At 43.1% G+C, this 14,862-nt stretch overlaps 1 protein-coding gene across 5 annotated transcripts in view; it reads left to right on the top strand.

Moving 5' to 3' along the window:
- LOC144829498 (uncharacterized) overlaps window positions 1–14,862 on the top strand; it is a 458,194-nt gene that overhangs the window by 115,166 nt on the left and 328,166 nt on the right. For all 5 annotated transcript variants that reach the window (XR_013610683.1, XM_078688691.1, XM_078688692.1 and 2 more), the window contains 4 exons: window positions 6,461–6,683; window positions 6,768–6,910; window positions 10,237–10,408; window positions 12,500–12,543. Coding sequence is in view for 4 of the 5 variants with exons in the window: in XM_078688691.1 (XP_078544817.1) it covers window positions 6,461–6,683; window positions 6,768–6,910; window positions 10,237–10,408; window positions 12,500–12,543 (582 nt within the window). In the remaining variant the exon portion in view is untranslated. The remainder of the gene's footprint in view (window positions 1–6,460; window positions 6,684–6,767; window positions 6,911–10,236; window positions 10,409–12,499; window positions 12,544–14,862) is intronic.

Below are 14,862 nucleotides of genomic sequence, written 5' to 3' on the forward strand. Positions count from 1 at the left end.
CTTACCATACCCGACTGAAAGCTGCCGTAGCCAACTGGTTACTAAATAATACATTTTTTAGGGAGATTTAACACCCCTGATCATGGGGTCAAAATATCACCCTGTACTTTTTAACTCTACACAATAGGACATGACTAAAGCCGTTTCGTCCCTCAGTAGGTCGTTTAATAATACTTTTGCCCCCTCTGTTCCCATCCTAGGGCACTTTAACAGTAGAGGGGAAGCCTTTTCAAGTGTGTAGCTGTTACGGAGGCCCGGGCATTGCTCTGCCGAACAGAATCGCAGCACCAGCAGCAAAGGGCCGGGCTTTGCTCCGCCTGCTCCTCGGCCGGGCTTGGCTCCGCCGGGTCCCTCCCACCCGTGACCTGCAGCAGTGACGCCTCTGACCAGCGCCAGGAGGCGCATAAAGGCACCGTCGGTGCAGAGTCCTGGGGGAAGACTTTTCAAGTGTGTAGCTGTCACGGAGGGCCGGGAATTGCTCCGCCAAACAGAATCGCAGCACCAGCAGCAAAGGGCCGGGCTTTGCTCCGCCTGCTCCCCGGCCGGGCTTGGCTCCACCGGGTCCCTCCCACCCCGTGACCTGCAGCAGTGACGCCTCTGACCAGCGCCAGGAGGCGCATAAAGGCACCGTCGGTGCAGAGTCCTGGGGGAAGCCTTTTTAAGTGTGTAGCTGTCACGGAGGGCCGGGCTTTGCTCCCCCGAACAGAATCACAGCATCAGCAGCAAAGGGCCGGGCTTTGCTCCGCCTGCTCCTCCGCCGGGCTTGGCTCCGCCGGGTCCGTCCCACCCCGTGACCTGCAGCAGTGACGCCTCTGACCAGTGCCAGGAGGCGCATAAAGACACCGTCGGTCCCTCGTCCCGCGGGACCCGCACGGGCACGCGCCCGGAGAAGCCCGGGACAAGGGTGGGACCGTCTGTGGCCGTCTGTGGCTGTCTGTGGCAGACCGAGGCTGGGCTGGGCCACGGATTTTGGCTCTTCTCCCTCTGGATTCCACTAATCTGTGAGACTTATTAATTTATTTTGTATTTTGGTCCCTGTCTGATGTAATTGAAGTTGCAGCATCCATTGGTGTTCCTTGATTGTTGTATAAGTATCCGGGTCGCAAACAACTGAAAAGCCTGGAACTGTAATTTAGGCACTCTAAAATGTCTAAACTTAGATCGGCGAAAATACCACCTGTGACTAAGACAATGGACAACTATTTAGTAAAGGTGGTTAGCAAAATTAACAAGGAAAGGCGTCTCTCATTAAATCGGGTAAGCCCTCCGGTCTCACCAACAAGCTCGCATTCCCTTCTAGTTTCCCCCGTCCTGGTTGATAGCCATAATGAAGACTTGTTTGTAATTTCTGATAACGAAATATCTTCAGTAAACAGACAGGATGAACGGGAAAAGTCACCAGAAATCACTACGCTTTTGTCCCCGACACCTTCACCTCCCCCGAGGCCTTCACCAGCATCTTCACCTGTATGAAGAGTAGTGAGGGCATGTAGTAAGGCACCGGTTAAGCGGGGGGTGGCAGGAAATCAAAAAAGACTGGGACTCCAACTAGTGTAGGGAATGCAACCGAGACCGCAAATATTGTTGAGATGACTACTCTGCTTCCCGCCCATATTGATCTCTTGGCAAGCATTATTGAAACAAAATTCGAACTCTTGATTAGACCTCTTGTGGTAAAAGTAGATCAGGTCACACAAGAAGTAGCTAGATTGGGTAGTCTTTTGAACTCTCAACTAACCCTGACTAAACCACACAAGTGCCCCAAAGCAGGGAACAATGTAAATAAGGAGGCAGATATTTTGAGCCATAGGGGAAATAGGGCCACACATACTATACAAACTGTACCAGCCACTCAACCATCATTGTCATTATCCTCCCAACTACCCTCACCACCAGCATCAGAAATTCAACCTTTTCCAAAGAAATCTGGTAGCCAGAATACTATAGTTGGGGGGGATAAAAATGAAGAAAGAAATGTGCATAAGAGAAGAGCACCAGCTAATCTCCCTCCGGAGTGTGCCCCATATACAGTTGTTTTAACAAATGTTCCGGAGGTAGATTCTTATCTTACTGACTCTAGGCTAGAAACACACGAGGCCCTAAAAAATAAATCCCTATCGTGGCTGAGCCGGAACTGTGGATTTCCACTCGCCTTCTCTAACGATATAATTTCCACACGTAGAGTTAGCTGGATAGGAAACTCTAGGAAGAACAATAGGGGGGACTGTATCGTTGTTAATTTTAAGCATCCACAACATGTTACTACAGTCCTTCTTAGAGCAGCTTCCTTACCAGTTGCGGATAACACTGTATGTGCACGGCCCCTTGGGTTTTTCTATAACCATCCCAATAACACCCACCCTTCACAATCCGATCAGCCCAAATTCCCGGTCTCCTTATATAGCGGGGTTTCGCCGATTCTTCCAAAATGCATACCAACCTCTAAATAGACCTGATCCATATTGTTACCGGTTGGCTAGGGCGTACAATCAATCTGACCAAGTCCTCCCTTTAACGAATCGGTATACCCCTCTATGTTCGTTGGAGGAAAATGATTGACAGCTAAATGAACCTAGGACTGAAGCTCAGTCTTCACCTCCTACCTTTAGAATTGCGACCTGGAACATTGCTGGCATCAAGGATAAAGTAGGGAATGACCTATGGATTAACTCATTAAAAACCTTTGACATTATTGCTCTTCAAGAGACATGGGACCAGAAAAACAGTTTTTCTTTGGATGGTTACAGACATTTTTGCATCCCAGCAACTAGTAGTGCCGCAGGTAGAACCAAGGGAGGCTTACTAAGTTTATAAAAAAACTTGACATAAAGGGCACACTTATCAGTGGATTTCAGGCTGTGTGAACTGCTTAATTGTTGAACTATCCATCCCGATAAGATTAAGATTTTATTTATTAATTTTTATAATTCAAATGCAAATGAGTGCACTAGTGATAATTTGGAAGTATTGGAAACATTTCTGTCAGTCTATAGCGTAACTGAGAATACTTTTGAAATAATATTCCTTGGAGATTTCAATATTCACCCTTGCAACCTACCATGTGCCAGTTTAGAAGAAGGCCCTCCTTACTCTTTACCTATCCACCTGGAACATTCTAGACGGGGGGAAGCATTAGAAAACTTCCTGGCTAGATGGAACTTATACGAGTCGGGCTGCGGGGATGGTGGACTTAGGGTCCCTACATTCAAGGGAACAGATGATGGTACTATTATTGATTTATATTTTTATGTCTTCCTTTTTGTTGTGTAAAGTTTTAACGTATAAAACTGAGGTCTCGATTTTTAGTGACCATAACCCGGTGTTTATGGATATAAAGTTTACAGACTTATTCTCCATGAAAACGGTGTTACATAAAGGTGGCCAAAATGTGAGCGTTGAAGATCAGGGTCGTAGGTTAAAATGGACAAACATAGTCCCTGAAACCTTCTTGTTAGAGGTACTGGATAAAGTGGAGGATGAGGTGGCCGTTTGCCTTGCAACGTTGGCGCAAGATAATGAAGTGGTTTCTGCCTTTGATAACATCTGTAGAGAAATTAACCAAAGCTTACTTGTTGGCCCAAGACAGAAGATGCAGCATGGAAAGAGATGGTTTAATAAATCATGCTCTAAGGCACACGGTGAATTGCTTAGGGCCTTGAAGGCTACTCCTAAAGATCGAGCCTATATAGCTAGTTTAAGAACAGCGTACAAAAAAGCTATCCTAGAGAGGAAAAAAGAGCTGAAAGACGATGCTTGGGCTAAATTACTTGACCCGGATACCCTAAAAAATAGTGGATTATTCTGGAAAATTGTGAATCAACCGCTATTCTCGGGGGAGGAGAATTCCCCACTTGAGGCTAATATTCCAGATGAGGGATGGATAAAACACTTCGGAAAAATATATTCTGACCCTAATAATGATTAAAAAAACGGGGACATCCCTGTCAGCCCCGAGGGTTCTACTGTAATCTTCGAGGTCTCAGAAGTGGAAAGAGCGATAGATTTGACCCTACAAAACAAGGCTCCAGGCCCGGATGGGGTCCCTGCAGATGTTTTTAAATGCGCACCAAAATTTTGGGCAAAGATACTGTGTAATGTTTTTAATGTTTTATCCCACGATAATATACCGGCCTCTTGGAAAAAATCGATCATCATCCCTGTTTACAAGAAGGGAAATAGGCAGGACCCCTCCTGTTATAGACCCATTTCCTTAATCGACTCCTCAGTCAAAATTCTGGGACGGGTCATTCTGTTTAAATTGAATGAATGGGTGAATGATAGAGGGGTTGTATCAAATGTCCAATATGGGTTTAGACCAAAGAGGAGCACAATAGACCAATGTCTAAATTTGCATCTGCTACTAGATAAATATACAAGGGCCAAGGAGGGGTCCATGTACCTGGGGTTCATGGACCTCTCATCAGCTTTTGACCTCGTAAATCGATCAAAGTTGTGGAATATTTTACTCAACATGGGTCTTGACAGGGCTCTGGTTAACCTTCTAGCAGATTTACACTCTGGTTTATTAGCTTCTGTCAGGGTCACTTCGGAGGGCCGTTGTTCTAGTCATTTTAATTCGGAAAGGGGGGTCAGGCAAGGGTCCATCCTGGCTCCCCTTTTATTTACGATATATATAAATGCTCTGGAACCCGCATTAAAGGAGGCCACCCTTGACATTCCGCGTATAGGAGAACTCGGCATCCCAGTTCTCCTGTACGCGGACGACGCTGTCCTTCTCTCGCGGACGGGGGTTGGATTCAACGCCTCCTGGACGTTTTTTGAGGACTTCATGGGTTCCCTGGACCTTAAAATAAATGTCAAGAAGTCTCAGATAATTATAATGGCAAGGTGCTCTAGGAAGAAGTACTCAAAAACTTTTATCTGCGGAAAAGAGGAACTTTGTAGAGTTCCCACATTTCCCTATCTGGGGATTACTTTTGATGAGAGAGGGAACTGGGGTCCGCAGATAAAAAACAGAAACATTTCCTTGGCGAGAACCATCTCTGCCCTCCAGGGCTTCTCGAAAAAACTGAGGGCTAGGCCAATAGCTGCATTAATGAAAATCTACAAAGCAAAATGCCTCGCAGTGGCTACCTATGGTAGTTCGATATGGCGACATGGTTCCCTGGATTGTTTGCAGGTCACCGAAAACAAATTCTTGAGGTCAGTCCTTTCAGTTCCACAGTCTACCCCCTCGTATACTATTCATACTGAACTTGGGGTGGGCTTTATTTCAGATATGATAAAAATGGCCCCTTTAATAGCCTGGATGAAGACCTGGCTAAATCAGGAAATTCCCCTAAATCATGTCATTCTGAAAGATTGTTTACATCTAGATAAAATTCAGTGGTTGACATATATTAAAAATAGTTTTGTCAGGCTAGGGAGACCTGAGCTTTTTTTCTCTCCTGAGTCAATAACATTAAAGGACATTGCACTAATTAAGAGTGCAATGGGACAAATGTTGAGCCTGGAGAGAGAACAACTGGAATAAAAAAAAAACACTGTGAGGACTAACCTCATCATATCCAGCCAAGAAGGACTGGAAATGTATCTTAATATTGTGAATTGACCATATCATAGGTTTCTTTTTACTCTATTCCGTTTTAATATGATTCATTTGAATCTTGGATATTTCCCTAATTGGAGCTCCCCTGATAACGCAATGCCGTGTTCTTGTGATAACTTCTCCACCCAGAACACAATGCATTTGTTGATGTTCTGTGGTCATTTCACAGCATTGAGGCTAAAATTTCTGGTCCCAATTCTAAAGGAGGCTGGGTTTTTGCAGGTTAAGCGAGCTCTCTTGTACCTGCAACTACTGCCGACCCCTAGAATTATTTTTCACGTTGCTAGTTTTCTAGTGGGTGCTGTTAGGATTAGGAACAAGAATATGAATGAGAATTCCTAAAAGGTCGTGAAATGTATTGGGATGAAATTAAAGATAATGTTTTGCACTATGTGATGGTGATTAGGGGAACTATTTTGGATGACGTTTTGTATCTCTTTTATCATGACCTCATTTTAAAATCTTTAAGGACATTTTTAAAGACTTTGATATATTTTTTACTGTGTATAATTAACTCTGTTTTTAGCATGTATAATTAATGTATTGTATTTTGTGTAAGTTTCGTATAGTACTATCGTCTTTTTATGATATTGATTTATCGAAATAAAGTATTCTGACTGACTGTAGAGTATACACACATAATAATAGTAATAGTATAATACGTAGCACAATTTGAAAGGCTTGTCTAACATCACTGATAAAACTGCTGATTCATCAAATGTTTTTTAAATGTCAAGTTTTTATTGCATAAGGCAGCCATGTTTAGCTGACAGCATTTATTTCCTTTTTATATTTGTTATACGATTACAATAAAAAAATATTAAAAAATGTAAGTAACCTTCCCATCAGCTTGCAAAGGCCAGACCTAATTGCTTGTGTTTTTGGTTCAAGTGTTTGCCTGCATTTATGCCCAGTGCATATTTGTGTGGATTGATGCCCCAGAGCCTGCACAGGAGCAGCCTCTCTATAAGGCCCTACAGAAGGAACTATTGGAGGTCATCGAAGTAATCCAATTAAAAACCGCGCATCTCAAGAGTACCCAGGTCATGGTTGGCCTTATCAACACTTTGACACATCACTTGCAAAGATCTAAGAACAATGCGAAGAGCCCGAGGTATGGACACTGAACAATCATTTTTAGAAACATGCCTGGCCTTTTTTGTTGAAGTTTGATTGTGTTTCAATGTTCTGTTAACAGGAAGATGATACTGGAAACCGAAGCAAAGAAAATCGCTTTTTTCCGGCGATACGCAGAAGAGCTCATTACTTACTTGTTACCATCGTCACTGTCCCAGTCACAACACACAAAGTGCCTTTTGGTCGAGATCCTAGCACTGAAAGGTATTTTATTATTCATTTTTAATTTGTGTTTTTGTATAGCGCAGCTCATATCTGTGAGGTTATTGACACACTTTGGGGCTGATTTTGATGACAGTCGGACAGCACACCGACAGGCCGTCGGTGACGGTTCGACAGCCCTTAGGGAACCTGTGGATAACAATCCTGGGGGTTTAACAGTAGGCGATCGGGTAAAAGACCGCTGCTGCCTCCGACAAGATCAGTGATCCAGTCGGGGCGACGCGGTCAGAATTGTAATCACGAATGGAGGCGGTGCCGAGACGACAGGCACCACCGTCGGATTACGATATCCCTTTCCAACAGCCTTTTCATGTTGGAAAGACCGCCCTGAAAAGGATCTCAGAAACTGATTGTGGGGGCCCCAAACAGGACCCCCCGCCCTTTGAGGGCCATTAAAGTTGCCCAGGGGGCACAGGTAGGTTCCCATGCACCATGTGCCATGCACTAAATAGTGCATGACACACGGCGCTTGGATGTGCAGTAAGTGCTCCTTTACATGGCGGATGGTACTGCACCCCTTTTCCTGTTGAGACATAAGCCGCTGTGTAAAAGAGCACGTTGTGACCACCAGCCCAGCGGTCGCATTGTAATTGGGCGTTCAGACCCCCCCTGCTTGGCGGCCAGTTTTCTGACTGCCTGATAGCGGGCAGTGGTCCGACTGCCTGCTCCTCTAATCAGAGTTTTAATTTGAAATTGAATTAGGTAACTGAAGTATACTTTGCAGACAAAGGTATTAAGGCAAAGATTAGGTCAATTGTAAGGATAGTTTGCTTAATCCAGAAAGAGTACAGCTTTGAGATCTCTTCAAACAGTAAAATAGCCACTGCAAATTTGAAACTAAGTGCTTAAAGCTTTACATATTAGTAAGAGAGAGATTCTTACTGGACAGACTTGAATTATATTTCCTTCAAAAGCTGTATTTGAAGACATGCAGCCTGATTTTGAGTTTTTGGACAAATGCGAGTTTCATGGACAAATGGCAGGCAAATGGGAGAGAGAATCCTGAGAACCAAGCTCTCCTCATTTAAAGTTGAGCAGATCATAAGTTTTCCCTCTGGAGGCCCAGTGGGCTTCATTAATGGAATAGTTCCTCCACCAGCCATCAGTCAGAGGAAGGACTTTATATCTATTTAGGGTGCATAATGTAAGTTTTGTTTTTCCTATCTGCTACTGCCAGGAAACCCTGGTGGCAAGGGAACCCAAACACTGGGAGAAAAATCCCATGGTGCGGGTGGGGCATTATTTTTTTGTTCATCAAAGACCACTTCTTTGGGAGTTTGTTTTAGAAAAACAAAAAACTTCTGAAAAGTTTGACTGCCAGTCATGTTGGCTGACGGGACCATCTGTAAAAGTGTTCTTGCATTGTCCAGAGCCTCTATGACGATGGTTCTTGTCAATGTGAAGTGCTGGTGGACACCTGTAAATTTGGCATGCAGAGGCCCCTCAGAATGGAGGTGGTATTGTCCTCTACTATCCGACGGAGTAAACTTAGCTCTAAAATCTATAAATCAAACCCATCGTGTTGTGACAAACTAGGCATCAAAGAAGAGGCCAAAGGGGGTGAAGCCTGCAAGACTCTGAGGTAAACACTGTTTTCCAAAGTTCTGGTGCATCTCCCTTCTTTGTGCCTAGCCTCCAAGCCTAAGCTGCCATGACTGGGAAAAGTATGTGGGAAGCAAAATAGTAACTCGGAGAGACAGCTACTTTGTTCTCCATGCTGTTTAGGAGAAACAAATGTTAAATGTACATATGTAAATCCGTATTTGTAAAGCACAAACTACTCGCACTTATAGGTCTCAAGGCGCGAGGGGCCGTCTTGGAAATTAAGTGAGCTATTGCCCAGAGTCACATGGTGCTGAGCTGCAGCCGGAGTCAGGGATCGAACCGTGAACCCTGTGCTCGGAAGTCAGCTGCCCTGGCCGTTGCACCACACCTCTCCACTGTGAGTTGAGCCCTTTTTGAATGTTGTTGAGTCATCCATCAAATTGGTGGCTCTGAATGTTAATGGTGCCAGAAAAAAGCCTGACTGGTTTGGTGAATTTTGTACTATGCCATTGACCTCTATTTTGTATACTGTGGTTACCAAACTCCTGGAGCCAGACCACAAACACCAGCATTCATAATATTACTGGTACTCCATGGTGGGCAGGGCAGGTGTCATAGTGTAGCATGGATTACAGTGAGGTGCCCTGAAGGCGGCAATGAAGGGTGCATAAAAGGCTAGACATAGGGGATCCCCTTCTACCGTCTTTGAACCTGGAATGAAGGTGAAGTGGAGCAGCATGTTGTAATAGACTGTGGCACTCACTAGGAGGTTTGCGAAGCCAAGAACCGTAGGAAGCAACAGCAGGCAAGTGAGCATGGTGAATGAAGGGAGCCGCTTATTACCACCCTTTACATATATGTATATATAAATAATATTCCTATCTGAAGAAGGAGTCTGTGTGACTTTGAAAGCTTGTGTGCTTTACTATTGTCGCATATTGCTGGGCTATTTTTTATTTAGTTGGACTTTAAATGAGAATGTAACCAATTTTTCCTGTTCTTTCAGTTGGACCCAGTAAGCCTGCTGAACTTTACTTGCTTCTGTATTTTAACTCTGTAACGAGGGTACACAAACTAGGTGTTCTTCGCAACCAATCTTTACTTAATTTGATTATTGAACATATTTTTTAACTGATTTGGCAAAGTACATGTTTATAGAAAAGGCCCTGATTATGAGGTGGTCAATATATTCTGACCCATGCATAAACATCTATATGTGCGTGGGTCGGAATTACGATTTGGTAGGTATTTGCCATATCCAATAATTATTGGATGCGTTAAATGGTTGGAATAGTAAATCTACTATTCCTTAGTCTACAGCGCCCTCCAGGGCAAGTCGTGGTAACGACTTGCGTTGTAAAGGATGCGTGGTAATGGCAGCGCGGTGTTTTGACTGCGTTGTTATGGATATTCCCCGTTAAATGCCTCTACTATTGATAAAGTTCGGCAGGTTACACCTACCGAAATTTAACAGGATTTATGATCTGCTATTTACTGTACCATGCGGATTTTGGTGTGTGAAACACCAAAATCGGCATGTTCTTCCCCACCAACCTGCAATAGGGGTTATTTAACCCACTCAATAAATAACGTACCCCATGGTATCGGTATTCATCACTTCCGATAAATAGCATCTAAAGTGGTAATCAGACCCTTAGCCTCCACTATATACGTTTTTATACTTATTATAAAAAAAGTTTTTTTGCGTTCGCGGCAACTGTGTTCAGATCCAATAAACCATTTATCATTTTTGATTGCTTTAGTGTTGAAGCCCACAATGCAAACTCTGTCTGATCCGGATTTTCTCAATCAAATGTTGATCATGAAAATGGACCCACCAGCAGCACCTCAATGTTCATCCAAGAATTTCCCAACAGAAGGAGACCAAGAAGAACCTTCACAATCTACTGAAGATGCATTGACTGCAGATCCAAAGTAAGACTTAATGTATTACTGGTATTTTCTCTCATAATTAATAGTTACTACATAGCTTTGTATCTACTCAGCGTTGAACACCAAAATTACCACGGTTATCTCAAGTAACATGACATTGAAAGTAGCATAAATCTGATTGGCCTTTTAGCTGGCTGCAAAACCATGATTCATTTGAAGTGGCATGAAGACATTTTTGAGCATTGATGCTGGTAGACACGAGGGTGTTTTGTGGTTGGTGGGTAAGAAGCTTAGTGGAAGAAGGTTTGTAATTATGGGTGGTAGAGAGTTTATACCTCACCACCACTCCAAGGTCATCTGGAAAAACTAATGCAGCAGCCTGGGTTTTTAGGCAGGGGTTCAGTATGAGTTTGTTTTAACTCCCGGTGGGTGATACTCTGGTTTCTTGGCCTATGTAGCATTATTATTGTTCTAACAATAAGAGTTATGGCATTGACTGGTAGCCCGATGGAGAATGAATGTCAACTCCCGTTTTATAGTTCACAAGTGGACCATTTTGCATTAAACATTCTAAATATATAAAATGAGTATGTTGTCTTTTTAGGGTTGCAACAAGCTACACATATTGACAGAAACGGTGTAAATAGTGCTGGATATGAGAGGGGGTTAAGAAACAATGAATCATGGAATGGAAGGTGATCCATGGCACCCTACCTACAAACAAATTGTGCTGCAGACAAACGTTTCTGTGCAGTTATCCTGTGAGCAAGCAGCCTAACAAGGGTTTTCATGGAGATCAGTAGCACCTCATCCAGGGAAGTTATTGTTTTTGCTGGTACTGCATCTTGTGGTACCTGATGCCAAAACATGAATGGCCTGCTGCACAAGGAACATGCCCAGGTGCACCTTCTTATTTGTGTACGTTCCCACTTCTGGTGGCAACGCTTTGTTGTATAATTAACTCTGTATACTTGAAAAATGTGCTCCTTTACTGTATATCAAGTAATGGGAATCAGTGTTTTTAAATTGTACACTTTTAGTCATATGCCTTTTTACTCTGAGTTTGGGCACGCTTACTACTTGTTACATGAGGATTGAGCCACAGTAATAAAAAAAACCACGTGAGACCAGGTTTATAAACAAGCCATAAGTGTGGGTCATGTATACAAACAGATAATGCTAAAATACTGTTTGCACAATAAAGTTTGCCTGCCAAATTAACATAGACTAATGGCATGTCAAACAAACTGACCAGGTAAACCAGGTACCCTTTTCAGGTTAGGAAAGGACTTCTTTTGTTTCGATTCTCTCTGCATCCAACCTAAATGGGTCTCTCTCCGCTCACTGTATCCATTATTAGATGTTCACCTCTGCTCAGCAGTGCACAGGTGCCTTGATGCAGCATGCTTTGGGAGAGGTAGATGTTTCTCGCAGTTACCATCTGTTGATGGTTCAGTAGCAGGGCATGGTAGACTCCGTGAACTGGCATGCAGCTGTGTGAGAATGTTTAGTTCACAATACATTCTCAGGACTGCTCCTAGGAAATGATGAATTCTCCTGCAAGCTGGGTGTTGCTGCAGCTGCATTTGGTAAGGCCAATTGCCATGCTGCTGAATTCTCCTTAGTAATTGATACAGAGTCCATGGTTTGGGGCACAGTGAAATAAACCGTACTATAAAGCTGATTTATCACCGCAACCAACTAAATAACTCCCGTGATGTTGTGTTACACAGACCAAAATGACATTGCTCTTGGCTTGGGAAAAGCAAAATATAAGTCAACTAACAAGATTGTGACGTGTATGGCTGAACCCTTACCACCCTATGCTCTTTCCGACCCATAAACACAAAAAATACCCTTACCACCCTATACCCCTCCCCACCTCTAATCGCATACATATACACACATATATACATACCTTAACTATACTTACCATGCACGGTAAAGGCACCAAAAAGTTCATGCGTGGTTAAGACACTGGTTGTAAAAACATCTGTTTCACATTTCAAACATGAATCTAGATAGTAAATGAGTATCTCTAAGATAATAATCGTCTCATATTGACATTTAAAGCAGAAAGATGACAATTGTCTCATATATTGACATTTAAAGCAGGATGTTTTGTTTTTAAAGCAATGACGACGAAGAAAAAGCAACACCCAAAATTAAGAAGAAAGGTAAGCAAAGACATACATAATGGATTCTATGATGGCCACTTTTGGTGAAAGTAATATGTGTTCCTATTCTCAGAGTTCCAGTAACTAGTCAATACAATATAAATAGATGTGACCGGAAAAAGCCCCTTCCTGATAACCAGTATGGTCTGAATTTATTTTTTGAGTAAAATAAGATACAGCATAGGCTTCATACACATTTAAAGCATTTGAAAACTGCTGACTAGACATGTTCACCAAGTTAGAAACTAGGCCTAACCTTTTTGTGGAGAGTAGACAACTTTCCTATTAATGAGAGAGTATTATGTGCTTCACATTGTAAATTGGCGATTCAATTCGTTTCATGGGTACATTAGTCTCTTACTACTTTCACTTCTTGCTTTTTCACTAAGAATATAAGTTGTTGTCCTTGGAGTAGAGAATTCAGTAGCAAATGGAATATATGATGTCTAAAGCAGAGGGAAGATTTGTAGAATTCTGTGTTGGGGTATTATGTTTACCCCTTATACTGCCAGAGTATCTTGGCACCCAAATGCCACAAAGTTTGTTGTATTTTTGCACAAACCTTGTGCAAACAATGAAGGAGAGCTTCTCTTGCAATTTGTGGCGCATAATATAGCTATATAAATAAACACTCCACGCAACTCTCTACACCGGTCACCCCCAACTTAATATACTCTACTCCGTCAGATTCTACTCCACTGCACTCTATGGTACTCCACTGTACTCCACTTGTCCATTCAACTGTATGATAGTCTATCCACTCCACTCTACTCTACTGCACTGCACTTTACTTTACTCTACTTCACTGTTTAACACTTTAATCCACTCTGATACTCTACTCTACAACACTTTCCGATACGCTACAACAGTCCAGTCCACCATACCACACACCATACCATTCAACAACACTTTACTCCATTGAATACTACACCACTCCATTCCATTCCACACCACTGTACTCTAGAACACCCTACTCCACTCTGTTATGCCACTCCACTAACTACACTACCCTCTACCCCACTGCACAACACTTTACCCTACTCTATGGCACTGTACAACACTCCACTGTACACTGCCCCACTATACCACACTGTACTCCACTCTTTGCAGCTTCACTCTACAAGACTCTCCCACGCTTTGTGCCACTATACAACACTGTATGCCACACTATACTTCTATGCTACCAATATAACCCTCCATTCCAATCTGTACCCCTACACCCCAATCTACAGACTCTACGACACTTTCCAACACTCTACAACACACAACTCCACTGAACTGTACAAGACACCACTCCAATCAGCAACAATCTATTAGACTCTACACTAAGCCTGTTCACTCAAGTCACTCCACGCCTCTGTACTATATAAGCCACTACACCATATAACAATTTACTGTACTGTACGCTATGCCACTCCACTCCACTCCAGTCTACCCTATGGTACTCCACTCTACCCCACTCCACTGTACCCTGCTCCACTGTACAACACTCCACTCTGGGCCACTCCACTGTACACCACTCCACTATATTCTATTCCACTTCACTTAACCACATTCCACTATACACCACTAGCCAAAAATTAACTGTACGACAATATACTTAAAGACATTGTCCCACAATTTTTTTCTTTTATTCAATGAAAAAAACAAAGGTTAAGGACCTTTTGTATTCTTTCTTCGCAAACCAAACTTAAAATACACAAACATTAGAAATTCATAAGTTATGGTTATACGTCAAATGTATAACAGCTTTACAGTATTACAGCTTTGAATTGGTGAAATAGCAACCACGCCAACCTGAAATGAGTAAAAGCAACCACTGACACAGTGTTGTTTCACTCTACTTAGAGCTCTTCAGAGATGTTAGACCTGGCACCTTGGCGTGGGTTTCCCTTCCACTTTTTGCTGTTGTGCCTCAAATGTTTTGCTGGTGTCTGCGACTCAGGGCACTGCGCCACGGCCAACCCGTGCCGCAGTGCAAGTGCTCCCTACTGTAAAGTGTACATATGATTGATGTCCATGATTGGTTCATTGGATTTACTGTTAGTCCCTAGTAAAGTGCACCAGGAGTGCCAGGGCTTGTGAATGCCAACACTGCTAGTGGGCCTGCAGCGCTGGTTGCGCCACCCACAGAAGCAGCCTTAAAATGTGTCTAGGGTCTGCCATTGCAGAACCTGCGTGCAGTCTGGTACTGTCACCCTGGCTGGGCAAGTGCACACACTTGCCAGCCCCTAAACCTTCCCTTAAACTTCATATTAGTCACCCCTATGGTAGGCCTGAGGGCAGGGTGCATTGTAAGTATAAGGTAGAACATGCCCT

This window comes from Lissotriton helveticus, chromosome 4_1 (genome assembly GCF_964261635.1).
Source record: "Lissotriton helveticus chromosome 4_1, aLisHel1.1, whole genome shotgun sequence".
In the NCBI taxonomy this organism is placed as follows: domain Eukaryota; kingdom Metazoa; phylum Chordata; class Amphibia; order Caudata; family Salamandridae; genus Lissotriton; species Lissotriton helveticus.